This window comes from Gekko japonicus, unplaced genomic scaffold (genome assembly GCF_001447785.1).
Source record: "Gekko japonicus isolate JY-2015 unplaced genomic scaffold, Gekko_japonicus_V1.1 scaffold452, whole genome shotgun sequence".
Classification (NCBI taxonomy): domain Eukaryota; kingdom Metazoa; phylum Chordata; class Lepidosauria; order Squamata; family Gekkonidae; genus Gekko; species Gekko japonicus.
Window position 1 is genome coordinate 517,690 of NW_015167545.1, and position 25,363 is coordinate 543,052.

Below are 25,363 nucleotides of genomic sequence, written 5' to 3' on the forward strand. Positions count from 1 at the left end.
CGCCTCAGTCAAGGAGCTGCTGAACTGACAGCCGTGCCCCAGTGGCGTCTCCACCCCACCCCCCCGCCAGCTTTCTTGGTGGCCCTAAGTGAAAGAGGGGCAGGAGTTAAGGGAAAAGAGAGCGGTAGGAGAATGAAGCAAAAGTGTTGGGTGTTACAAGTGAAAACACTTCTTCAGTATTTACTGGGTTAATGATGTTTGTTAAGTCACATGTTTGTTTGTATCCAATCTGTTTAGAGAGTTAGAAAGCCCGGTAACTTCAGATCTAGTTTGTTGTTCTGATTGGAGACCAAAGTGCCAAGTATTAGCATTTTATGGTTCTTTGTTCTGAGCAAGAAGAAGAAGCCTCTCTCCTGCCATTTTCAGTCTAACTGTAAGGATGTAGGAATATTAGCTCTTTGTTATTTTACATCCCGTGTACCTTTTCCCCATGCTAGGTTGTAGTAAACTTTTATCTTTTAAACACACCATAGACTCTGCCTCTTTAATACTCTGCTGATTTACTTTAAAATTAAGAATACCTAACAAAAAGGCAAGGGCATCACACCCAGAGCCTGGAAAAGCAAGAGGCAGGGACCGGTTGGTCAAAAGGGAGGAGAGGCGCAATCCAGTATGCACTTCCTGGGAACTGAGTCCCACGGAGTAAAGAAGGGCTCGTTTCTGAGGAAACACGCATGGGAACCGGCTGCAAGGTGAGGCGAAAAGAACACACGGGCCGCTCCTGTTGAGGTCAGACAAAAGGCCATCTTGGTCCAGCGGTGGCGCAGGCAGTTCAACGCCTGCATTAACAACACTATCCACGGGTCGCCCACCCAGCGGCTCGAAAGTGTAACCGCAAGTAGACAAATGGGTACCTGCCCTAGGTTGGCAGGGGGCACCCTCCTCCTGATGGTGTGTGCCAGGAGTGTTGGCGGTGGCGGCAGCAATAAGGCGGCAGAGCAGAGGCGACCCGTGGATACGGCGGCAGCGGAGACCGGATGGAGGCGGAGCTATGGCGGCAGGATGGCGGCGCGACGGCACCTAAGGGACAAAGGCCGGAACTGCGATCGGGAGCTGCCGCGTGCCGGAGGAGTCCATCAGGAGCCTGCCGGGAGATGTTGTCGACCCGTCCTAAGGCGCCAGGAAGAAACAACGGAAGCCCGCCCGTGGAATACAACAGGACCGCGCCGCTCGGGTGTCGATAGGTAGCCCCTCCCCCAGTCGAATTGTGGCCCTAGGATAGGAACTAATTAGGCACTTAGGCCATATACCTGTAAACCGCCCAGAGACCCTTGGGTAAAGGGCGGTATACAAATCGAAGATATAAAACAAATCGAAGATATAAACCAAATGCACAAAGCAGCTGGCTGGATGACACCCGTGACGGTGCAATGGCCAAAGTGTTGGGCCAGGAAGCGGGAGACCCGGGTTCAAAGCCCTGCCCTGCCGTGACGCTGCCTGGGTGGCCTTGGGCTCTCTCTCTCCCCCCATCTAACCTGCCTCACAGGGCTACTGTGAATGGGGAAGGGAGAATCACACCTGCCACCCTTAAGCTCCTCGGAGGAAGGGGAGGATGGAAGTACACCAGGTACCCCTGGGGAGGATCCCAGCAGCGGGGCCTGAAGGCTCCTCCAAGGGACTTTCCGGCTCTCCCTTCAGCATCCACAGTCACCGATGGGCCTCTCTTCTGCATTTGCCTCACCGCCTTTTGCAGCCGTCTCAGCCAGGCCGCTGCCCCATCCTGTGGTGGTGAATTCCGTTCTTTGAGTTACTATCTGTAAGCCAGACTTCCTCTTGGCTCTCCTGAACTCCTGGGCAACTGCAGAGAGCAATTTCCAGATCTAGCCACGCAAAAGGAGTAGACAGATCCAGAGGCTGAGACGCTGAGGGTGAGAAGCGGGTCTGTTTGCAAAAAGCCATCTTACCATTGGCTACTTGCCTGTCACTGGCTGTGGCTCTCCAAGCAATCAGAGGACCACTCCGCCTTCCAGCTGTGTTTCACACCACAGTTGGGGCTCTTTAAGGGCATGATAAATCAACTGGAAGTCAGGGAGCTGGCTGTGCGCAGGCCTTGCTCAGACAAGCGCACAAGGAAGAGGAACACAGAGACGCCCTCGGCACCCTCCCCTGGCCCCACGGCACACTTGGGTCTTTTCGCCCCGCTCACAGAATGCTGACACAACAGCAAGTTTTTAAAACACTTTGTTGGAAGTGACATTCGCCACTGTGATGTAAGAAGAATTCAACAGTAAAACGGGATGACACGGCTTTGTATTTAAGTCTGTTGTCACAAGGGGTGGGAGACAGATCCTCAGTGCAGCCGAAACGGGTAGCCGGCTTTCAGAGTTGGGTCGGGATCCTCATCATGGTCCTGGAGACACCGTCCTACCCCTGCTCTCCTTCCTCCTCGACGGCCATGGCCGACTGCTGCTCCTCCTCTTGCTCCGGATCTCCTGGAAGGATGCTGGTGACGGTCTGGAGGAGGGATTCGATTTGCTCTTCCGTTAGCCTCTCTTCACTTTCCTCGACTATCTGCGGATCAGAAACAATTAGCACCTCCAACTCCCACTGCTTTTTACGATCCCAAAATACTTGTTTAACCTTACACTTCCAAGATGCAGGCGAGCCATTAAGCTCGCAAGATTAAAGGCACTGCCGTCTGTGGTCCCTGAAGGCCGTATATTAGGCATACTGCGGTTGTGGTTTAGGGATTATGGATATTGTGAAATATGTTCTGTGATATGTCTGTGATATGAGGAGGCAAAAGGGAAATGGATCAAATCACTTATGTGCCAGCGAAATGAGCTTCCCCCTAGATATTTTAGTTATGAAATTTTTAATGGCCAGCAAGTATTCTTTTGCTAGCTAAATTCCTTCGTCGGGCCATGAGAGTTCAGGCAGCCTGTGACAAGACGTTTTCTCTAAGATGGTATCGCCTGTCCTCTCTGGCTTGAATTCTTCCTTTCCTCTGATTAGACCTATTTAGATTGAATAACAGTAGAGGAAAAAGAGGAAGATGAGGAGGAGAATTAGCACCTCTTCATGCCTGCCTCTTTTCCTGTCTTCTCACCCCACCAAACTGTAAGCTCCCCAGGGCAAAGACCATAAATACACGTGTCTCCTACCAGTTTGAGGACTACTTGGAGACCGTGCACCTTTTGATGCAAGGTGAATAGTTACAAAGGACGGGGCCTTCCCAGCGACAGCACCTTGACGGTGCAACACCTTCTCCTCAGCAAGCTACCTGGTGTCAAGTCTCTTGAATTTTTATGTCAGGTATTCCCCAACTTTAACGTTGACAATGAAGAAATTGAAATTGTTCCAGATTTTCTATTCCTTGGCTCCATCATCAGCCAAGAGGGAGACTGCTATCAAGAAAGCAGAAGGAGATTGACACGGGGGAGGGCAGCCATGAAGGAGGTAGGAAAGGGGGGGAAAGGTGTTGCTGGTGACCAAGATCAAGATAATTCATGCCACAGTGTTCCCCATTACAATGCACGGGTGTGAAAATTGCACAATGAAGAAAGCTGACAGGATCAAAGTTGATTCATTCAAAATGTGGTGCTGGAGGAAGGTTTTATGGATACTGTGGACTGCCAAAAAGGCCAATTAAGTAGGTTCTAGATCAAATCAAGCCTGAATTCTTCCAAGAAGAGGAGGAGGAGGAGGAGAAGGAAGAGGAGGAAGAGGAAGAAGAGGAGGAGGAGGCAGGAGCAGATTGGATTTATACCCCACCCTTCACTACCTGAAGGAGTCTCAGAGCAGTTTACAATCTCCTTTCCCTTCCCCTCCCCACAACAGACACCATGTGAGCAGTGTTCCCTCTAAGCTGAGTTAGTGTGAGCTAGCTCACAGTTTTTTAGCCTCCAGCTCACACATTTTCATCTTAGCTCAGGAAGGATGGCTCCAGAGCAAACTAATTTATGCAGCAGCCAAATGGCTCACTCGCGACTTTAATGCCAGTAGCTCGCAAAGTAGATTTTTTTGCTCACAGGACTCCACAGCTTAGAGGGAGCATTGCCTGTGAAGTAGGTGGGCTGGAAAAGCTCTTTCGAGGGCTGCTCTTGAGAGAACAGCTCTGAATGAACTTTGTAACTGACTCAAGGTCACACCAGCAGCTGCATGTGGAGGTTTGGGGAATCAAACCCAGTTCTCCCAGTCTGCGCTCCTAACCCAACAAACTGGCTCTCCCACTACTGAGGATGTCATACTTTGGTCACATTATGAGAATACAAGATCAAGATGGGTAGCCATGTTAGTCTGTCAGTAGCTGTAGAAAAAAAGTCCAGTAGCACTTTAATGACTAACAAAATTTGTGGCAGGGTAGGAGCTTTCGTGAGTCACTGCTGCTCACTTCTTCAGATGGGAATAGAGTCATCGGAAAAGACAATAATGCTGGGAAAAGCTGAAGGCAACAGGAAAAGAGGAAGACCCAGGATGAGATGGATTGACTCAAGTCAAGGAAGCCACAGGCCCTCAGTTTGGAAGACGTGAGCAAGGCTGCTAACTGATAGCACATCACGCACACACGCACACACACACACACACCCCAGCCATTTCAAACAGGTGGATGAGACTGGCTTTTGTTGTCCACTTGTTTAAAAAAAAGAGTTTTTCACAGAGCCATCCTAGGCACAGTTACACCCCTCGAAGCCCAGGGACTTCAATGGATTGAATGAAAGTTTAACTCTGCTTGGGAGTGCACCTGTTAGCACCTGAAAAGCTTCCCATGTTCTGTTGATCCTTTGCCGTTTTAAGTGCCACTGCTGATTTTCTTGGCGCTTTTATAGTCTCACGGTCTGATTTATTGTGGCATTTTCTATTGTTGTGGGGTTTTTTAAGTGAGGCACTTCAGAAGCCAAGAATGGCTCATAGGGCAGAAAAGAAACAGATCAAAGAAATAAATTGTGGTAAAAACAATATAGCAATAGAGTTCAGTGGGTGTAAGCAATGCTAATTCAAAACCACAGCCTTTCAAACATAGTAATTCTACTCTCAAGACAAATGTTTTGGAACAGAAGCAATTAATTCCAAGGCCTTTTGTACTCTTAACAGCTTGTTCTCCAGAAGTGCTTCTCAGAGCTAAATCTGGGTCTTGAATTAGCCTTGTTCACACCAAAGGAAGCCTTTTGCTACCCTGCAAAGGAGGGTCACTGTTGGATTCGGGCAATAGAAAGATGCCTATATAGAGGATGCTGTTTTCTCATTGTTGGGGCTTAGACTGTAAGCTCTGTGGGGGCAGGGACCTGTCTGGTTTTGCCCTCTGTACCTCCAAAAAGCATCACGGACACAGGCACCCTGAACAAATGACAGTTACAAAGCACCAAATTTCAAACCAACAGGCCACTTTCACAAAGGCTGATTCTGCATCTAGCATTTGCTCCACATTTTCTCAACTGGGAGGAAACAGTGCAGCTTAAAACCCCATTCAAATACCTTGGGGAACCCCTACTGACTGCAAAGTCACCCCTGAACGACCATAAAACAGCCATAAATCCAAGAGCTCAAAAGTGGAGTGCAGTCTGGAAGGTATTATAAAACCCGATAATCAAAGGAAGTGAAACCAGCATGCAATGCAGAGGGAATTTCTGTCCCAAAGTGGGTTTTCTAAAACAACGGAGGGAAAAGCCAACGCAGAATCAGCCAAAGATGATACGTGTGAGTTTGAAATTGTTTGAAAATGAAAATACAGAAGCCAGGTTTTAAAGCGTTTTTCCTAAATGGTCAGGCCCTTTGAAAAGAAGAAGGGCAGAAGTTGAAGCCATTCCCATTTCTAGCAAGGGCAAAGGGAAGCCAATTCCACTCTGCAAAGCTGACTCATCTGCTCTGGCTCCAGATCTGCTGGCTTGGCTTTGAGCATGGGAAGAAGACCAGGAGGTTTCAGAGCCAAGGGACCTGGGCCGCTGGGATTAACTGGCCTGCAGCCTTTACCCTTCCCTTGGACGGCTATCAGCAGCAGCCTAATGGACTTCCTTGGGCGGCGGGGGGGGGGGGGGGGGCGGGGAGCCGTTACGTTCACATCAGAGCCACCCGGTAGGTCCAGTGCCTGGTACTCTCAGGAGCAGATGCTCAGGTGGAGTGTTTGCTTTGGCTATTCATTTCTCTCTCTAATATGGAGGCTTTATTTGCTCGGAGGACGGCCATGGCGTTCGGGTGCTCTCGCCAGCGCATCAGTCAATACCCATTTTATTACGCAGCTCTCCCCAGCGGAGGCAGCAGCATCTGTTAAGGCTGGATGCTGGGCCATAGGCAGCATGGGGGGGGGGCAGAGAGAAGCAGCGCTCAAAGGCTGGAGGCACGGGTCCCCGGCAACACAGAGATAGCGGAAATCCTCCATGAGACCGGCAGGCGCCGATGCCGCCCAGGGAAGTCTCAGCTTGACTTGGAAGCCTCGATAGTTAAGCTGGGTCAAAGGAAGGCAACGGGTTGCCAAGGTGTGGGCAGAGGCACCCCGGAAGCCTAAGAGAACAGCCCAGCCCAGGGGGGTCTTCTGCCCTACAGCCCCCAAGGAGAGCCACACACGTATGCCAGGCCCATAGCTAATGCCAGGCCCTAGCAGTTTTTATGGGCCCCCTTCCTGAGCCTCGGCTCCCCTACCCCAACTCCCCTTGAGTGCCTGTCTGCCTGTTGGCAAAGGAGGATTTCAGAGGCTGCCCCTGGTGCTGTGCTGCGGGAAGAGGCACTGAGGCTCCTTGGGGAGGGAGGGAGCTGGACCCGGACGCTCCATAGGGAAGGCCTGCCTTTGTGGGAGGGGAGGGGGGAGAGGGAGGGAAGCTGTGGCTGCTGCAGCCCTTACCCTGGAGCCTTTGATTGGATTAGCAGGCGGGCCCCTCCAGGCCCCCTCCCTAAAAAGTCCTTAGCTACGGGGCTGACGTATGCCCACTCCTCAGCCAACACCCGGCCGTATCCTCATTAAAGGTGGCCCACCTGGCCCATGTTTTTTCGGTGATTGCTCCCACGCTGTGGAGGTGATGGCGGGCACTGTAGGGTTGTTTTACTCGCCAGAGCTTTCAATGGAGTGTAGGTTGCAGGCATTTTTAGAACCCTTATTAGGTGTGGGGAGGCAAGATTGGGGTTTTGGTCTTGTCTGATGTTTTAAATTATATATTGTAAACTATCCTGAGCCGTGGGGAAAAGCGAGATACAAAATGTTTTAATAAATAAATGGGGCAGAAGCGTGCCGGCTCTCTTCTGCCTGACAAGCAGCCTCTGTTCCTCTGTGTTGCTCACAGCAACCCCGATTTCTTCAGCAAAGCCCTGTCGCCTTCCTCTGCCTCAGGCCCACAGCCTGGGGGGGGGGAGAGGCTGGTTTCCATGATGTGTACAATACCTCGAATACTATGGGCAGGATCATTTCCCCTCTCTCACTCACAGGGGCTGCCAAAGCTATTCACCCTGCTCGTGTTCGTTTCGTAGCAAGAGCCAGCGGCGTAGCGATCAGCGTGTCGTGCTAGGAACTCGGAAAACCAGGCTCACGTCCACACTCTGCTATAAAACACGCCGGGGGACCATCCGACCGATGTCCCAGGGTTGCTGGGAAGGAGAAAGGGGAGAACCCATGCGTGCCACCCCAATGTGGCTTGGAGGAAGGGCGAGGCAGAAATGTATTTGATAGATTTCCATGGGGACCGAAAGCCTGGCCCATCCGGGGCATCGTTTTTACAGCAGTTATGGAAATATCCACCCCCCCACACTCCGGCTGCCATTGCTGACCCCTCTCCATCAGGACGCTCTCCCTCTAGTCTCTAGCTACCCAGAACTGGGCTCCTGAAAGGAAGCAAGCCTTCTTCCACTTGGCCAGGACCCGGCTCCAACTTAGGATCCCCTCTCGGCTCTGACCTGGATAGCTCAGGCAAGCCCAATCTTCATCAGAGCTCAGAAGCGAAGCAGGGCCGACCCTGGCAAGTACTCAGAAGGGAGACCTCCAAGGAATACCAGGGTCATGGCCAGTGTTCCCTCTACGCTCAGTTAGTGTGAGCTGGCTCACAGTTTTTTAGCCTCCAGCTCACATGTTTTTGTCTTAGCTCGGGAAGGACGGCTCCAGAGCAAGCTAATTAAATCATTGATGCAGCAGCCAAATCGCTCGCTCACAGCTTTAATGCCAGTAGCTCCCAAAGTAGAATTTTTGCTCACAGGACTCCACAGCTTAGAGGGAGCACTGGTCGTGACGCTGAGGCAGGTGATGGCGAGCCGCCTCTGAACGTCCCTTGCCTTCAAGCCCCACTAAGGGTTGCCAGAAGCCAACCATGACTTCCAGGCACACACACACACACACAATACTCACAAAAAAAGAAAAATCCCTTCTTCAATATAAAACTGCAACAAAAATCGCTACCGAAACTTAATTTCTCTTGGTCGCTTTGAGAGCTAATTTCAGCTGAAGAACGGGAGACAACTATAATATAAACAAGCTCCCATTGTTTTGATGCTGGCAACCTTTTCTTTCCCAACTGTGACTTTTTCCCCTTGGCCCTCACTGCCCTTGACCTCGCTGCCTTTTAGATCCAAATAGATTTTGTTTACTGCTGCCCGACACCATCGTGTCAGAGGTGCACTGCTGCCATGTCATTGATAAAACCCATGTAGCCTGCCACAGCCAATGAAATCAAATGGCAGTGAGGACCAAGCAGGCCACGGACAGTGAGGGCAAAAGCCTTTAAGGGAAACGGCAGCAGCCAGAAGGAATGAAAAGGTACCTAACAGCATCTGAACAAAGTGAGTGTTCAGGAAGATGAGAAGAAACTGCCTTTTTAAGGTTCAAAACAATTTTACAGAGGGCTTTGGATGCCTGGGAACTTTGTCACTCACCAGCTGGATCTCAACGGCAGTCACAGGCCTGAGGTTGAGAAGCTGTAGCTTTTCCGCTCTGTGCAAAAAGAAAAGAACGCACCATGTAATTTGGGGATTCTGGTCAGAGAAGCAGTCCACATTTGAACACTTCCTTGCTTGTTTAGAGGTCAAAACCTTGGCCACACGTCACCCCAAAGGGCCAAAGAATCCGGATATGGCAGCTTTGCGTGGGACAGTGAAGGACAAGAGCTTCGGGGCGCTCAGAAACATTTCATCACCGCAGCTATAACCCAACATGGCATTTTGTGGCCCAAGAGTGAAGACTATCCAGCTTCCCTCATGACTCTTGGTTCGGGCACACTGACAAAAATCTGTACTTCCTTCGTTGAGGATTCTTTGTCCAAGGGCTGCCATCCGCAACTTGCTCAATCGACAGCCCTTGCAGAGATGGCTGGAAAACAAATGCCAAGTTTTCTTGGAGTTAGATTTTTAAAAAATCAGTTCCAGATTTTAGGCATCCAACTTGCATACTTTACATGGCACAGGAAGTAGCTTCATGGCAGGGGACCTTGGCCCACAACAACCAGACTCCACCCACACCACTACAACAGCACTGGCCTACCTTGCAGGGTTATAAGGAGGGCTTAGATAATACACGCAAAACTCTCTGAACACTCAAAATCCCTATGTGATGCTAACCATCATTAGTAAAAAAGCTTTCCAGAAATCACATTTGAGCAATCGGGAGGTGGCAATGGAATGATTATGTCACAAAATATTGTTAAGATTCCTTTCCAATGCACATTTGTTTCCATTTTCGCCATGAAAAGTCAGGGCCAAACATCTTGAATGCCTCTGGATTCCTCCTTCCACAGCAGCCATTTTGATACAGGATTTCTATTGCTGAGTTGTCGGGACTTGCTGTTTTACAACAAGCATTAAGCAGTCGGCTGCGTTTCGAAAGACCAAAATAAGTCACCGCTGCAGGGGATTCGACTGATGGGCATGGCGAAAAAAGGGACTAGAAAGCCAGTTGGAGTATCCAGCCGCAAAGAGTGATGCTTTGAGTCAAAATAACCCACACGGGGACAATATAAACACAGTACAGTTGTAAAAGAAGCATTTTTTTTTTGCTTTCACTGAAGCAGTAAAAGCAGGCTGAGCAATGCCAAAAGCACCAGGGGGATCAATCCCCTGCACCAATTTACCCCCTCTTCCTCTCCCCCAATATATAAGTCCACTTTGGGGGTTTAGGAGATCCATGTTCATTCTTTTCACCCTGCAGTAAAACTGTGCCTGGCACTTCAGCTCCTCGTGGCTTTCACTGGACACGGCAGCGGACCGAAAACATCGCATGCAACATGGACCCTGCTGCTGGTTCTCGTGCTCAGCGCAAAGATAGCCCTGTGGGAAAAGGCAGCTGTGGTTCCTCAGGGCAATTCTTGTGACAGCATCCAACCAGGAATGCAAAAAGTACATGTCTGGGTGAAGCACCAAGATTCAAAAGGGTGAGAGCAGCAGGGAGGGGGGAAAAAAAACCCCGTACAGCTATTTTTGTACCCAGGGTTGCCAACCTCCAGGTAGGGCCTGGAAATCTCCCAGAGTTACATCTCTGGACTTCAGGGATCAGTTCCCCGGGGGGGGGGGGAGTTCGGGGGGGGGTGTGGATTCTACGGCACTGTATCCTGCCAAGGTCCCTGCCCTCCTCAGGCTCCACCTCCAGGAAACAGTGATCAGTAACCCTGGAGAAAACAGATGCAGGAAGGCAGCCATGTTGGTCTGAAGCAACAGAACAAAGTTTGAGTCCAGCAGGGCCTTTACGTCCAACAAAGTTTAATTCCGGGTATCTGAAGAAATGTGCTGGCACGTGGAAGCTGATACCTAGAATTAAACTTGGTTGGTCTTAAAGGTGCCGCTCTGTTCTATTCCTGGAGAAAACGGCCGCTTTGGAGGGTGGGCTCTGCGGCTTCATACCCCTGCAGAGTCCCCTCCCTTCTCCAAACCCTGCCCTCCCCAAGCTCCACCCCCCCAAATCTCCAGGAATCTCCCAACATGGAGTTGGCAGCCCTATCTAGAAACCACCCTGACATTTATCATTTGAATATGTTGTCATTTTTTTTTGTTTTTATGCTACTTTTACTTGCAATTGTTTCATCTTTCTTTTCATGGCAGAAGGAAGGAAGGAAGGAAGGAAGGAAGGAAGGAAGGAAGGAAGGAAGGAAGGCATCTGCAAAGGGTTAACCAGTGTTATGTGATAACTTGGCCTATTTCTTTCATAGTGATGACCAACCAAGCGCACAGCCCATCAGGGAGCTCTCCTGCATAAGTCCCATTGGAATGAACTTCCTGCTAGATTAGGCCCCCAGGCTGTTTGCATTTTATCTTCCAACTCGGAAAGCAATGAGATGCCCCAGCTGGAAACCGAGCAGCAAAATATATGTGCTAGCAGCGCCCTCTGTTGTCCACAGAGTATCCTTACATGCAATTCTGTGTCTGCTTTTGTCATTTTGCAAAATTTGAGAGCTTTAACTAGTGGCTCCCAGCTCTGGGTTTGGAAATACCTCAAGATTTTGGGTGTGCAGCCTGAGAGAGGGGGGTTGGGGATGGGAAGGACTTCAATGGGGCATAATGTCATAAAGTCCATCTTCCAAAGCAGCCATTTCCTCTAAGTGAACGGATATCTATCGCCTGGAGATCAGGTGTAATACCGGGAGATCTCCAGCCACCACCTGGAGACTGGCAACCCTAGCTGTTAACTCTTTTCAAATAAGGAGGAAACTACACCCCCTCCCAAGAATTCAGACATCTCTCTTACTGAAACTGAGAAAGAGGTAAGCTATGTATGCTGCTCTGAGCAACTCGGAGGAAGGGGAGAGACAAAGAATGAAACCAAAGTATAAGAGAGGATCAGCATTTCCTAATCTCTGGAGTCGAGATCGGCCAGCTGAGCTCTGGCAGGTGAATCAAGCAGGGTAAGAGAGTGGCCTGGGTTAATTATGAGCCAGAGGGTATTTCTACTCCCCTAAAATAGCTCATTCGATGAGAGCTAAACAGCAGAACGATTAAACAATTCAACTAAAGCAAGACTCCCATCAGTTCTACAAATAATAAGGAAATGAGAGAATAAACCAAGCCTACAGGTTGCCCCTCAAGTATCAGCAGGACTCTCTGCCTAAGCCACAAAGAGCTTCACCTGACAAGAAGCATTTAATAGAAGATAAGAGGAGGCTATCAATGGGATAATATTGCAGGAAAAGAGGAAGAGGAGACCAAAAAACTGCATTGGCTCCGTATATCCAGCTAAGGCAGTGGACGAGTGAGAAATTAAGTGAGCGACCCCCAAGAGAGAAAAATACATTTGAAGAAGCTATTTGGGGAACAGTAAAAGGGAGGCTGCCTAAACTTTATGAAATTATGGTCCATATTGTTAAATGTGGCTGGCATAAAGATCTCAGAATGTACCCGGAGCCATATCTAGAAAATAAAATACCTCCAACTGTGTGCAAGGCCTCCTTGGAGGCTTTTAAAAAAATCATCTGAATGCCATATCCAATTTATAGGCTGAAGTGGGCTGATTGGTGGCTTGTAGGGTAGAGTTCTCCATATAGCAAAGCTTGTAAAGGGGGAGGCCGCATGTTTGAGAAAGCAAATCCACCAGAAGTATGGACGGGAAAGGCTGTGACTCTGTGGAAGAGCACCTGTTTCGCAGGCAGGAGGTCCCAGGTTTAATTCCTGGTGTATTATTTATTTATTTATTATTATTTATTATTATTTATTTTATTGATTTAATTTATACCCCACCCTCCCCACCAAGTGGGCTCAGAGCAGCTTACAGATATTTCATTAAAATACAATTAAAACCTATCATAACATATAACATAAAATAACAATCATTTAAAATACAACTAAAACGCTAAAATTCTGCTAAAGAAGATCTCAGGTAGCAGGAGATCTTGGAAGAGGCCTGTGCAGAAAGCGCTCAGTTAGGTGGCCCAACAGTCTAAGAATAAGGCACCGCCACAACAGGAGGAAGAGTAATAAAAGATCCTTTATCAGAAACCTTAAAATACTTTAGAGAAGTAGGATTTAATTGATTTATACATTATTTGCCCAACGTGAGAAGAATGCCCTGACCCAGATGGCCCAGGCTAGCCCCGATCTCACCAGATCTCAGAAGTTAAGCAGGGTCAGCCTTGGCTAGTGTTTGGATGGGAGACCACCAAGGGAATACCAGAATTACTACGCAGAGGCAGGCAATGGCAAACCCACCTCTGAAGGTCTCTTGCCTTGAAAACGCTATGGGGTCACCTTAAGTTGGCTGCAGCTTTATGGCACTTTCCACTACAACCACCACTAGAAGAATAAAGTAGTGCCATTGCTTAAAGGATGGTTAAAGCAATAAGGATGCACATTACCCCACTTAAATTACCTGTTGGCATTTAGAGAAAGAAGAGGTAGAAGTAACTTAAGCATTGAAGATAATCAATTTATTTACTGGGGAAGAAGTTACAGGGAGAACTTGCTGAACAGAACCAGTTTTACAACTTCTTATAGCTTTTGCGGTTCTGAAACAACATGAATGCTATTTAACAGGCCAGTTTGTATTTTGTTTTAATTCTTCATTTTCTTTTTGTATGGCGCATTCCTGGCGATTGTCTGGCATGAAATTTTGCACAACTACGTTTAAAAATTATTTTAAAAGATGGTATGTACAGAAGGACATCTGAAATATCCTGCTAAAATGAATAATTCTCTAACCCTGCTGCAATTCCTGATTCTGCTGTTCCTTCTAAATGTTGGAAAATAGTACATACAAGAGGCGGGACCCGCGATACTCGCGGGGGGGATGGACCTCCACACATGAGGCAGAGGAGGAAGCAGCAGGAGGAGGTAAGTTCCCCCCCATCCCACCGGTTCCTCCCCCGTCTCCTCCACACACACCCCTGCGCGATCTCCCTCGCTTGCCTTCCCCCCTCCCCCGGCTCCGAAGCGAGGCCCGAGCGGCGAGCGGCGGCGGTGAGGGAGTTCGCAGAGCGTTCCCTGCGCATGCGCAGGGGACGCTCTGTCAGTTTTGGGGGGATTTAAGTATCCCCCCGATATTTTTTTCACGTTTTAAGATTTTTGTGCACACCTGGGGATTGTCCCAAGTGTGCACAAAAATCTCCCTCCCCCCCAGGTGCCCCCGATGCGCGGATTTAGATATCCGCACAAAGGGGCATCTTCGGAATTAGATATATAGATTATCAACATTATTTTTACAAATTATTATTGATGGTACAGTACTTTAAAGAAAACAGTTCAGATTGTGCAATCTGGAAAAAATTATTTTCACTTTTGCAAGTGAATATATATTTATATTTATTTATAAATTTATTTATTTTAAAAAATCATACCCCACACTTATATTCCATCATGAAAGATGTTAAAAACAACTAGATCAGTCACAATATCTAACTAAAGGAAAACAGTTAATCACAAGCTCAGCAAATCAAGACAGGCTGCATGGCCAAGAGAAAGCTAGGAAGGAGGAGGTTTCTGTAACTCCTCCTGATGGCCCTTCCATAGAGGAGGGCCACCACCAAGAAGGCACGAGTTCTACCTGTTGCCTTTCGGATTAGTCAACCAGAGGATACTATCAGCAGGACCTGTCAAATGGTTTAAATGGGAAAGTGGACTCCTGCCAAGAGAATCCACAGTTTGTTTATTTTTACATCCTGTGTTTGTCAGCAGTGGCCTTCTTGGTCTGATTCTTTTCTAGTGGACCTCCCTGTACAAAATAAACACTTTTAGGGCCAGCAAAGCCATTGAGAAAAGTTGTATTTCAAATTGGAAGGTCTGGTAAAAGATAACAAGATGGAAAAGTGACCACAAAGCAAGCTCTCTCATCCATGTCACTGATCACTTTTGACAGGTTTCATTGGTACTCCGAAAACAAGGCCTCCACAGATAGTATCATCTGACAGTGCACTCCTGTGATTTAGTGGAAAGACTTAATTTAGGTGCCTAGTGGAAGAATAAGGAAAGCCAATCAAACCTTTTACTCAGAGTTCTCAAAGAGGATCAACAACAGAGTATAAGCAGAATGTTGTCAACTCTCTAGATATCCCCCTCCTGGTCATTTTGACAAAGCAGGTTGGGGGGGGGAGGAAATGGCCGCATGGATTCCACCAAGCCTCCCTAGGGGGGTCAGCTCACCAGGGCAAATGGCTTCCAAGCCATCGTTTCCAGCTATCCCCAGACAGAGGAGAACTGTGATGCATGAACTGGAGCTAGACGGAAGTCACAACAGAATTTTGTCCCCGGAGTACAAGAGTATGCAATACATAATCCCACGTGAGGGGTAAGTGTACAGGAATTGCACAGAAGCCGGTTTGCCTGTGTGACCCACACTGCCCTGGGCTCCTTCCATTTCAACTGATCAACAAATTATGAGCTACCTTCTGGCATACTGATTCAGCCCGTAGAATGCCTGTTACAGTGGCCAGCCATCATCTCCCTCTGCGCTTTGAAATCTCAGACCCTCCTTTCCATTCGCACAAACAGAATTAGATCTAAGCGTGCAGAGAGGCAAACGCAGCTGCCACTTCGCCACTGCAAGGCAAGGGGTGAGGGAGGCTGGAGGGAGAGAAGCAACAAGTGTGTCTGCGTTTAGGGTGAATGTGCCTAAACCTGGGCCTGCACACACACTGCCTTTCTTCCACGCTTCCTCCAGCTGTTTCGTGCTATCGAGGAGGGTGGGAAGCAGACGGCAGGTAATTTAAGGATCCTTTTCCCTGCCGCTTCTCCCCCCCAAAAAAAACCCTGACCCGCAGAAAAGAAATAGCAACCCAGATTCCCAGATGTGCAGTTTGCACTGTTGGCTTACTTCAACCCTCGGATGCTCTCTGCGGCTCAATGAGGAGGAGAGCAGCTGTTAGTCTGGGATTACTGCCAGCCAGTTGTGGACTGTAAGAGTGCAGTGCAATAAGCTAGGGCTCTGTGATGGAGAGGTGGGGGGGTGGAGTTTTGCAGTTTATATTACCGAACAGTCTTTTAAAAAGTTTGTTTTTTAATTAAGGAGGGAGAAGACTCCAGATTTTGTGCCCAGTGACGGGGAAGCTCTTCCCAACACCAACTGAGCAGAAGGAGAGGTGGTAACTCCCAGGAGTGCCCACCTCTTTAACTTTCCTACACAGGGAAGGTGTCCCATCCCCGTGATCATTTTGGTTGCCCTTTTCTGCACCTTTTCCAATGCTATAATATTCTTTTTTTGAGGTGTGGCGACCAGAACTGTACGCAGTATTCCAAATGAGGCTGCACCATCGATTTATACAGGGGCATTATGATACTGCCTGATTTGTTTTCAATCCCCTTCCAATTGATCCTGAGCACAGCATCGGCCTTTTTTATCGCCGTCGCTCACTGAGTCGACATCTTCACCTGAGTTACCTACCAGGACTCCAAGATCTCTCTCCTGGTCGGTCTCCGTCAGTTCGGACCCCATCAACATAGGTCTATAGCCCTGACCTGGATAGCCCAGGCAAGGCCAATCTAGTCAGGTCTGAGAAGCTAAGTAGTGTCCACTCTGGCAAGGACTTGGATGGGAGACCGCCTTGGAACAGTGGAGGCAGGGGCAGGCTTCGTTCAGCCACCTCTCTGAATACCCTCCAGGCCCTCAGTAGGGGTCAGTCACCAGAGGTCGCCAGGACTTGCGAGTACACGCACGCGCACACACACATATGAAAAATACAAAAAACCCCACCCCAACATATATTTATAGTTAGGATTTTGTCAGCTTTGGGTTGAATGCGAGGGTCGGTTGAGTCATGGATGGGATCCAGGATGTATTAACCGAAGGTACAAGCGTCAGGTTCACCTCAGAGACATCATTTGAGAGTTAACTCCACTCTCCTTCGACAATGCAGGGGTCGCTTTTCGAACCGCCCTTCTCTCTGTCTTTCTCGCAACTCCTCCATTCCTCTTCATCGGGTCCACCTGTTTGCTTTTTATTACGTTCAGCCTGTACACCTGTTCCACCCACCACCCATTCCTTAAAGGAGTCGAGCCACCAAATGGGGCTCCATATTGACTTGTAGGGGAAAACTGACCTGCCACCCGTCTTTCCAGCGGTCATGTCCATGACGGCTGGCCCAATGGGTACTGCGGCCTCGCCCTCCACCCTTCGTGGCAGAGTCCCCTCTCTTGGGACGCGTGGCCAACACCCCTGGACCCCCGGGAAAGGGTCTCGGACTGCCTTCCCCCTCCTGGCGAGAGCAGACAGGACGGGTCCCGGCATAGTCGGGAGGGGGTCGGTACCGTCCTCCTGACAGATTTTTTGCTCCAGTGTGCATTGCCTTGCACTTGCCCACACTGAACCTCACTTGCCATGCTGACGCCCACACGCCCAGCCTTGCCAGATCCCTCTGGAGCCTCTCACAGTCCTCCCTGGTTCTCACTGCCCTGAACAACTTAAGCGTCATCCGCACGTTTAGCCACTTTGCTGCTTACTCCCAACCAATGTTCCCCCTAAGCTGTGGAGTCTTGTGAGCAGGAATTCTACTTTGTGAGCTGCTGGCATTAAAGTTGTGAGCGAGCCATTTGGCTCCTGCATCAATTAGTTTGCTCTGGAGCCATCCTTCCTGAGCTAAGGCAAAGATGTGTGAGCCAGAGGCTAAAAAACTGTGAGCTAGCTCACACTGACTCAGCTTAGAGGGAACACTGCTCCCAACTCCAAATCATTACTGGACAAGTTTAAAAGCACCAGACCCAATAATGAGCCCTGAAGTACCCCACTGCTTACTACCTTTCACTGTGGAAAGTGCCCATTTATACTCACTCTCTGTTTCCTGTTAATGAACCCGTTTTTAATCCACAAGAGGACTTTTCGTCTTATCCCAGCACTTATCTCATGCGTGAGGGAAGCTATTTGCCTTCCTTGTCACTAAAGACTTAATTTTCTTGGCCAAGGCTCACCTGGGATGTAGTGTGGAATACCCTACCACTCTGTGGGCGGAAAGGTAGCTCTCCTGAGTTCCTCTCTGGCTCCTTCTGACCCCTGCAGGGATCAGTCCTGGGATCACAGGGCCTGCAGGAAGGAACAGCCGTGTGGGTTGTGAGGACTCGAGTGAGGAGGGACAAGGAGCTGAGATTTCATATCCCTGCCATTCTTCATTCCGGCCCACTAACCCTCACCGCAGTTCCTCACCATGGAATCTGCAGCCCTGGGAGTGATCTTTCCTGGGCTCAGAAAGAAGTACTGATGGAGAGGACCATGGGGAAAACTCCCTATGAGGAAAGGTTAAGGCGCTTAGGGCTCTTACGACTGAGGGGTGACATGATTGAGGTTTATAAGATTATGCATGGGAAAGAGCAGGTAGCGAAAGAGGTACTTTTCTCCCTTTCTCACAATACAAGAACTCGTGGGCACTCCATGAAATTGCTGAGCGGTCGGGTTAGAACGGATAAAAGGCAGTCCTTCTTCACCCAAAGAGTGATTAACACTTGGATTCACTGCCACAGGAAGTGGTGGGTGCTACAAGCATGGACGGCTTCAAAAGGGAATTAGATAGGCATATGGACCAGAGGTCCATCAGTGGCTATCAGCCACAAGGTATAGATAGGGACTCTGGGGCAAGCGATGCTCTGTCTTCTTGGTGCTTGGGGGGGGGGGGCAACAGTGGGAGGGCTTCTAATGTCCTGGCTCCACTGGTGGACCTCCTGATGGCACTGGTATTTCTGGCCACTGTGTGATACAGAGTGTTGGGCTGGATGGGCCTTTGGCCTGATCCAACATTGGCATCTCTTATGTTCTTATGTTCTTAAAACTCTGTATCGTTTCTGCACACACAATATGATAGTTCCCAGGATGTTTATCTGTACACTTTAACCTAACCCCCCTATATACATATATCTTTGTATCATTTAGTATTACTTTGAGTTCATTTTACTGGATTTAGCAACCGCTGCAGACTTAGAATTCCCATTTTGAATTTTAGTGCATTTTAATGTTTCCAAACTATCTGGCAGCATGTATCCGGCAACCTCTTTCTGATGCCTCTGCTGGCCAGATAACTGGAGTTTCTGTCCAACAGTTTAAATCCTTTATTACATTATCATGTAATGCAATAATAATAGTCACTGCATAATTACTACAATAAATTTTGCATAATTACTACTGCAATAATACAGCATAATTACGACAATAATAGTATTCATACTTACTTTGTGGGGGGGTTTTGATATAATTTTTTACTTTATAGGACCAAACAAATGAACAAACAAACATAACACACACAAACGGTGTGTTTGTGCATACACAAACACACCGTTTGTGCATACTTACTTTGTTAACGTTGTTAACTTACTATTCATACTTACTTTGTTAACTTGTGATTTTTCACTGCTAAGAGGAAATCTGTTACGATCTCAGGACTTTGGTATTTACATGGAGTCTTAGATATGTATTTTAGCGTCTAGGTGGACAGAAAAATAAAGATGTACAAATCAGTCATGCCTGTTTCTGAAGTCTAATGTAAAAACTCTTCAAACCAAAGCAAGAGAAGAATAAAACATAGGCATCAAACATCATGGGGGCTCAGGCTGTATTTGTAAATTCTTCCTCCAAGGGAGAGTCCAACAGTTTCAGAATGACATGCTAGATTGCAAAATTATCACAGGGACAGAGACTCACACCCTTTTTAAAAGCCTCCTGGAAGCTGAGGCTTTGGCGCTGAGATCCTAAGCACCCTTAGTAAAAGTAAAGGTTTCCCTTGCTCAAAAGGCAGTCAAAACCGACTCTAGGGTGTGGTGCTCATCTCCGTTTCCAAGCCGAAGAGCCAGCGCTATCCAAAGACATTTCCATGGTCATGTGGCTGGCATGACTAGACGCCGAGACACACAGAACGCTGTTACCTTCCCACCGATGCGGTACCTATTTATCTACTTGCAATTTCTTGCTTTCGAACTGCTAGGTTGGCAGTAGCTGGGGCCAGAGACGGGAGCTCACTCCATCATGTGGCACTCGGGTCTCGAACGGCTGAGCTACAGACCTTCCAGTCTGCAGTTCAGCATCTTAACCACTTGAGCCACTGCAGCCCATTAAGCACCCTTAAAGGTAAAGGTTCCCTTGCTCGAAAGCCAGTCGAATCCGACTTTAGGGTTGTGGTGCTCATCTCCGTTTCCAAGCCGAAGAGCCAGTGCTATCCAAAGACATTTCCATGGTCATGTGGCTGGCATGACTAGACGCCGAGACACACAGAACGCTGTTACCTTCCCACCGATGCGGTACCTATTTATCTACTTGCAATTTCTTGCTTTCGAACTGCTAGGTTGGCAGGAGCTGGAACTAGAGACGGGAGCTCACTCTGTCATGTGGCACCCGGGTTTCGAACGGCTGAGCTACAGACCTTCCAGTCTGCAGTTCAGCATCTTAACCACTTGAGCCACCGCAGCCCATTAAGCACCCTTAGCCTCTACTAGATTCTGCCGGATTCCATTAGACCTCCTTTGAAGCAAATAGGCTCAGTATTGCACAGGAAAAGGCGGATATGATGGAACGAGATCAAGAGAGCAGAGAGAGATTTATGCTCTCTCTCTTGGGCCCCCTAAAGAAAACAGCCGGTCATGGATTTTGGACCAGGTTATTTAACCTGAAAACATTAGCATTTTACGAATAAGTAGCTGCAAATAAAATTAAACAGGAGACACGGGGGGAAACCCTCCGGTAACTTTCAACTCTCTGACGAAGGGAATTTTGACTCTCGAAAGTTTATATCCCAAAAATCTTGCTGGTCTCTAAGGTGCTACTGGACTCGAATTTTACTTCCCAATATTTCGGCTCACTCTCTGTTTCACCAAGAGTTGAAACGAACCCCAAATCAGCTACCGCAATGTTGTCCAGCCACCCACTTGCAACTGGATAGAGGCTGCTCTGTGTTCTGGGTGTGGCGCAGTGGGCACACAGCTGTCATAAGAACATAAGAACATAAGAGAAGCCAATGTTGGATCAGGCCAAAGGCCCATCCAGTCCAACACTCTGTGTCACACAGTGGCCAGAAATACCAGTGCAATCAGGAGGACCACCAGTGAGGCCAGGACATTAGAAGCCCTCCCACTGTTGACCCCCCCAAGCACCACCATCATAGGAGATGTAGACAGACAGAGGTGACAGGCAGCGTTGGGCTGCTGCGCAAGGGAGGCACGTGCAGGGTGAGAAGGGTGCGGCAGGCAACTGGAAGGTCCTCCGTGCTGGTTTTACTCACTTCATACATGATGGTGTTCAGGTTCTGCTGGCCAGAACTATGCTTGCTTTTCCCGGTTTCCCAGCGTTGCTGCTTCAGATCAGTCAACAGCTTGTAGACCTGGAAAGAGAAGCTTTCTTCTTAGGCAGCTTCAAGCACTGCAAGGTCTCCAAAACAAAATTTTCACAAGCCTGGTGTTATCGATGCTGGTTCCACACCTCTTCAGCAACGTGCCTCCCAACCAAGAAACATCTGGAACTGTAATCCTGGGAAGGGACAAATGCTCTACAAGACTAAACTTCTCAGCCTCCCCTCACTGAAACAGCAGCTTTGGCAGACGCCATGACAGTTAAACAGGTTGCAAGCTAATTTAGCCCTTTAGTGTAAATGCATCCCACTGAATTCTCAAGTCAGGCAGCCCTAGGTTTAAAATCACATAACGCCAAGGAAAGTGCCAGCATGCTGAACTGAACTGATGAATGAATTCTCTCTCATCTGTCCCAACCAGGTTCCCAGTTACTGCTCCATTTTGATAAGGGTATGGGGGAACAGATCTGGATTTTCCTTCTCAGGCACTAGGCAGGCCCTAAATTGTGTCGCATAAACTGTGACACGTAGTAGATACACTGACTGAAAGGGCACCTGATCCAGCAACCTTGATAAGACTCAGCAGGTCTTGGTCTGGTGGCCAGTGCTGGGCTGGGGTGGGGGGACAAGAAACACCCCACAACCACCAATATGCTGTCCTGCATTTCATGGTGAAAAAAAGGCAAGACAGAAATGTAATCAATCAGCACAAATCAATTTACCTCATAATTGCTGAGAAGGGCAGCATTTCCGTCTTTCCTAGGAAAAAAAGAAAACAAAAGACATCAGGATGCTTTAAAGGAATTGAGGGGGGGAAGGTGCTTTCATTTGCTGCAGCAATTGCACCTTAAGGAAACCCTGCTTCTCTTCTACCTCACAATGTCCTAAGAGGAGTATGCTCTGTAACAAAAGCACAAGTTTAAAAATCCACACTGAGACATTTATGCTTTACACTTCTCTTGGAAGGGGAGACTGCATAGGTGTGATCCAAGCTCATCAAAGCCTAACTAGCACGAGTCCATCAAGTGCCTTTGCTTCAAAGAGAATGCAGATGAGACTGCTCAAGTAAAAACAAAAGCACACCCCTCCTTCTAAGCTTTTAAACACACCTGCTGGTCCAATGATGTTATGGGCTGACTTGTTCTCCTTCTGCTGCACCAAGGAAGTGCTTCTACTATACACAGAAACCAGATCCACACCTCTTTCTCAGCCTCTGGTTATAAAAGTACAACTTTGGTGGAAGATACGAGTTAAATTGGTTTCAAATTGGTTTAGACCTTTAGTGTAGAGCTGCCATTAAAAACACCCATCAAGAGTCAGGCAGCCTTCCTTTTCTCCAATATAATCTTATTTGATTTGATGAAGCATGTGGCCATAGCCATTCAAGAGAAGCAGTGAGAACTTGGCTAATCCATTTTATGCAAAAGTAACAAAACGGTGTTTTCTGTCTTACTAATTCACCTCTCTCTTAGAGATATCCAGCCATTTCCTTTAACAAGTTATGTATGACATACACGCACACACACACACCCATATCCCATATACCGCAGTGTGGTGTAGTGATTACAGCATCAGATCCCAGGGCTTAAATCCCTACACTGATGTGAAGCTTGCTGCATGGCCTTTGGCCAGATTCTCTCTCCAAACCTAATGATAGATGCTGCCTTAACTACTTGAAGGAAGGGCTGGATAAAAATATACAAATACTGTTGGATTCTCTGGTTTTAGTACAGTCAGGAATCTCTGTCAATGTAGCAGAGTGCATTAAGCTTACCACACAGCAAAGCTAAGATACTGAGAGTGCTAGCAGACTTACAAAGTTACACAGAGCCGGTGGTCAGATTTAAACCTATTATTATATGGACCTAATAAACCTAATTAAACCTTTATTATATGGAACTCCATTCTAGACAGGATAGATGAAAGACAGAGATAGAGTCTATTCTAAATACCTAGGATGGGTATGGATGCAGGGAAGAGTGCCCCTGCATTCATTCTTCAAAGATGGAGAGAAACATGCTCCTTCTTTGTGTGTGTGTGTGTGTGTGTATGAGTGGAAGCGTGAGGTCAGGAGACAGGAAATTGCTCCCTAAGAATGTATCAGTCTACACATTAAAAGGACAGAAGGTAGAAGAGTAAACAGGAAGGATCCACCACAGTTTGCCTGTCTGTCTATCTGATTCTACTGTAAACCCTCCCTCCTGGAGGCTGAGGCAAAAGGACAGCGGCCTTCTCTTCTAACAAATCCGAGGACCAAGTCTGGATTCTTTGTTTAAAGGCATAAAGGTTATTAATTGATGTCTATAAGCAAAATCCCCCTGTGATAGACAGCGCTGCGTACACAGAGAGTTAAGATGCTGCAAGGGCCACTAAGAGCTGTGGTTTCCAATAGGATCCATACCAGCAAGGATTGGGATACCCTGCCAGAGGCGGGGTGTAGCTTTGCCCATGTCTTCCAAGTACAGGATTTCCCCTATGCGGGAAGGCAATCAATCATTCACTTATAAGAGAGAAGGTCAAGGGAGGGCACTTGGGAGACACCGGTGACCCCAGCCTTTCAGAATTGCCCCCTCCTCACCCTCAGCAACGTTTCTTGGTCACACAAGAGTGTGAGAGACTGTCAAGAAAACCCAGAGGGAATGTAAGGAACCGGCTGCCCCAGAGAGTTGATGGCTTGGGTAGGACTCTCCTCTGCTCCGCCTTCCTCCAGCCTAAGGAACAGTCTTCTGGCAGAAAACCCACTTGAAGAACCTTCCCCCAGTTTAGGCTTCAGCCTCTGCTGAGCACAGTGACAGGGTACAAACCAGTCTGCGTAACAAAAAGCTAATAAAGCTGCAGTATGGCAGAGGGAACGAAACAGCGAAATGTTGCACATCTGATCAGCAGAGCCACTGCCGTTCAGTTTTGTTTCAAATTCCTTTCAAAGAAGAGCGAAAGCAGGTGCTGTAACATATTCTGGTTGCTTTGCAGGAGAGACTTGACTTTCATTTGACAAACGTTTACATCCTGGATTTATTATAAGCCGCTCTGAGTATGTAAAGACGTCTTATATAATAAGAGAAAGACCTGCATAAGTCAGCTAGACTGGAGTCCACCAGCACCTTAGAGACCAACAAGAGTTTCAAGGTCTGAGCGTTTGAGAGTCAAAGCTGCCTTCGTTAGAGAGCTTTTGACTCTCGGAAGCTCATATGCTGAAAATCTTGTTGGTTTCTAAAGATGACCAACTGGTCATGACTAGTTGGCCTCTAGCTGTCCAACTGCAGATGAACATGGCGACCCTCCGAAACTTTTTACATAAGACAAAAATTAATAAATGTATCCATGCCCCGGTGCAGTTGAATGCACTGAAAGGCACACGACCCGGTCCAACAGAGGAGACCCACAGACAGCAGCTGGCTTGCTGGATCACAACCAGTGGCATAAATCTGAACGTGCACCCAGAGAAGGTTGTTGCGCAGCCACCCGGCACTGCTCTCAGAGCAAGGAGTGCTCACTCTCCACCTGCACTTTTGCTCAACTAGTCCACGCACATGCCCTTCTCCAAGCGCAACTGTGGCTGGATTGGAAAGACTGTGCTCCAAAGCCAGCAAGCGCCATCGGAACTCAGTTCTACTAATTGCCACCCAGACTCTGTTCTCTGGGGAGTTGTATGCCTGCATTTCCTATTTATGCATACCTCAGTTCAGCAGCCGGTACAATTATTTTATTTTGTTAAATAATAAATAAATAGAATGTTACATTTTAAAAAAAACCCAAACCACAATCACACATACACCCGTCACAAAGCTGTAAGCGCTATACATACTAGGTACAAAGGGTTCTGCTGAACAGACAGAGAACAGAGACAACAAGAGAGCTATACGAAAGGGGGGGGAGGCTTTTCTCGGGGGCCCCCTTGTTGGAACATATTTAAAAGTACAATGTATTATGTCAAGCACAGCCGGCGGTTTGAAAAGAACCGTCACGCTCATCACTTTCATACAAGTTCAACGCCTCTTCTACAAACTTCCACAGGTTCCATCCCGCTTTGTTTTTAAATTCAATGGGAGGGGGAGAGAAGTCCCCTTCAGAAAAAAATATGCTGAGTTAGCCTTCTCGTTACGTTTTGCTGACCCAGGAGAAAGTTCAGCAAGCCAGCTCGCACACTCGCATGCACCGGCCGCAGCTTTTTGTTGATAGGTAAATTCAATTCTCTTCAGAATCTCTGCGTTTCGTCCCCATCTAGAGAAATCCCTGCATGTCTAGGGTACTTGTGACCCAATATGTCGATAGAAAGTGAGAAGAAAGAT

At 48.0% G+C, this 25,363-nt stretch overlaps 1 protein-coding gene across 3 annotated transcripts in view; it reads right to left on the bottom strand.

Annotated features, from left to right (window-relative positions):
* Positions 1 to 2,165: 2,165 nt before the first annotated feature.
* Positions 2,166 to 25,363, bottom strand: part of CRCP (CGRP receptor component) — a 28,963-nt gene continuing 5,765 nt past the window's right edge. For 2 of the 3 annotated variants that reach the window (XM_015413645.1, XM_015413644.1), the window contains exons 2-6: positions 21,797 to 21,833; positions 21,009 to 21,107; positions 19,126 to 19,220; positions 8,788 to 8,845; positions 2,166 to 2,511 (exon numbers count right to left, since the gene is read on the bottom strand). In XM_015413645.1, coding sequence (XP_015269131.1) covers positions 2,365 to 2,511; positions 8,788 to 8,845; positions 19,126 to 19,220; positions 21,009 to 21,107; positions 21,797 to 21,833 — 436 coding nt within the window. In that variant the 3' untranslated portion in view covers positions 2,166 to 2,364. Of the gene's footprint in view, positions 2,512 to 8,787; positions 8,846 to 17,721; positions 17,834 to 19,125; positions 19,221 to 21,008; positions 21,108 to 21,796; positions 21,834 to 25,363 lie in introns of all 3 variants that reach the window. The other variant, XM_015413646.1, reaches the window with a different exon arrangement.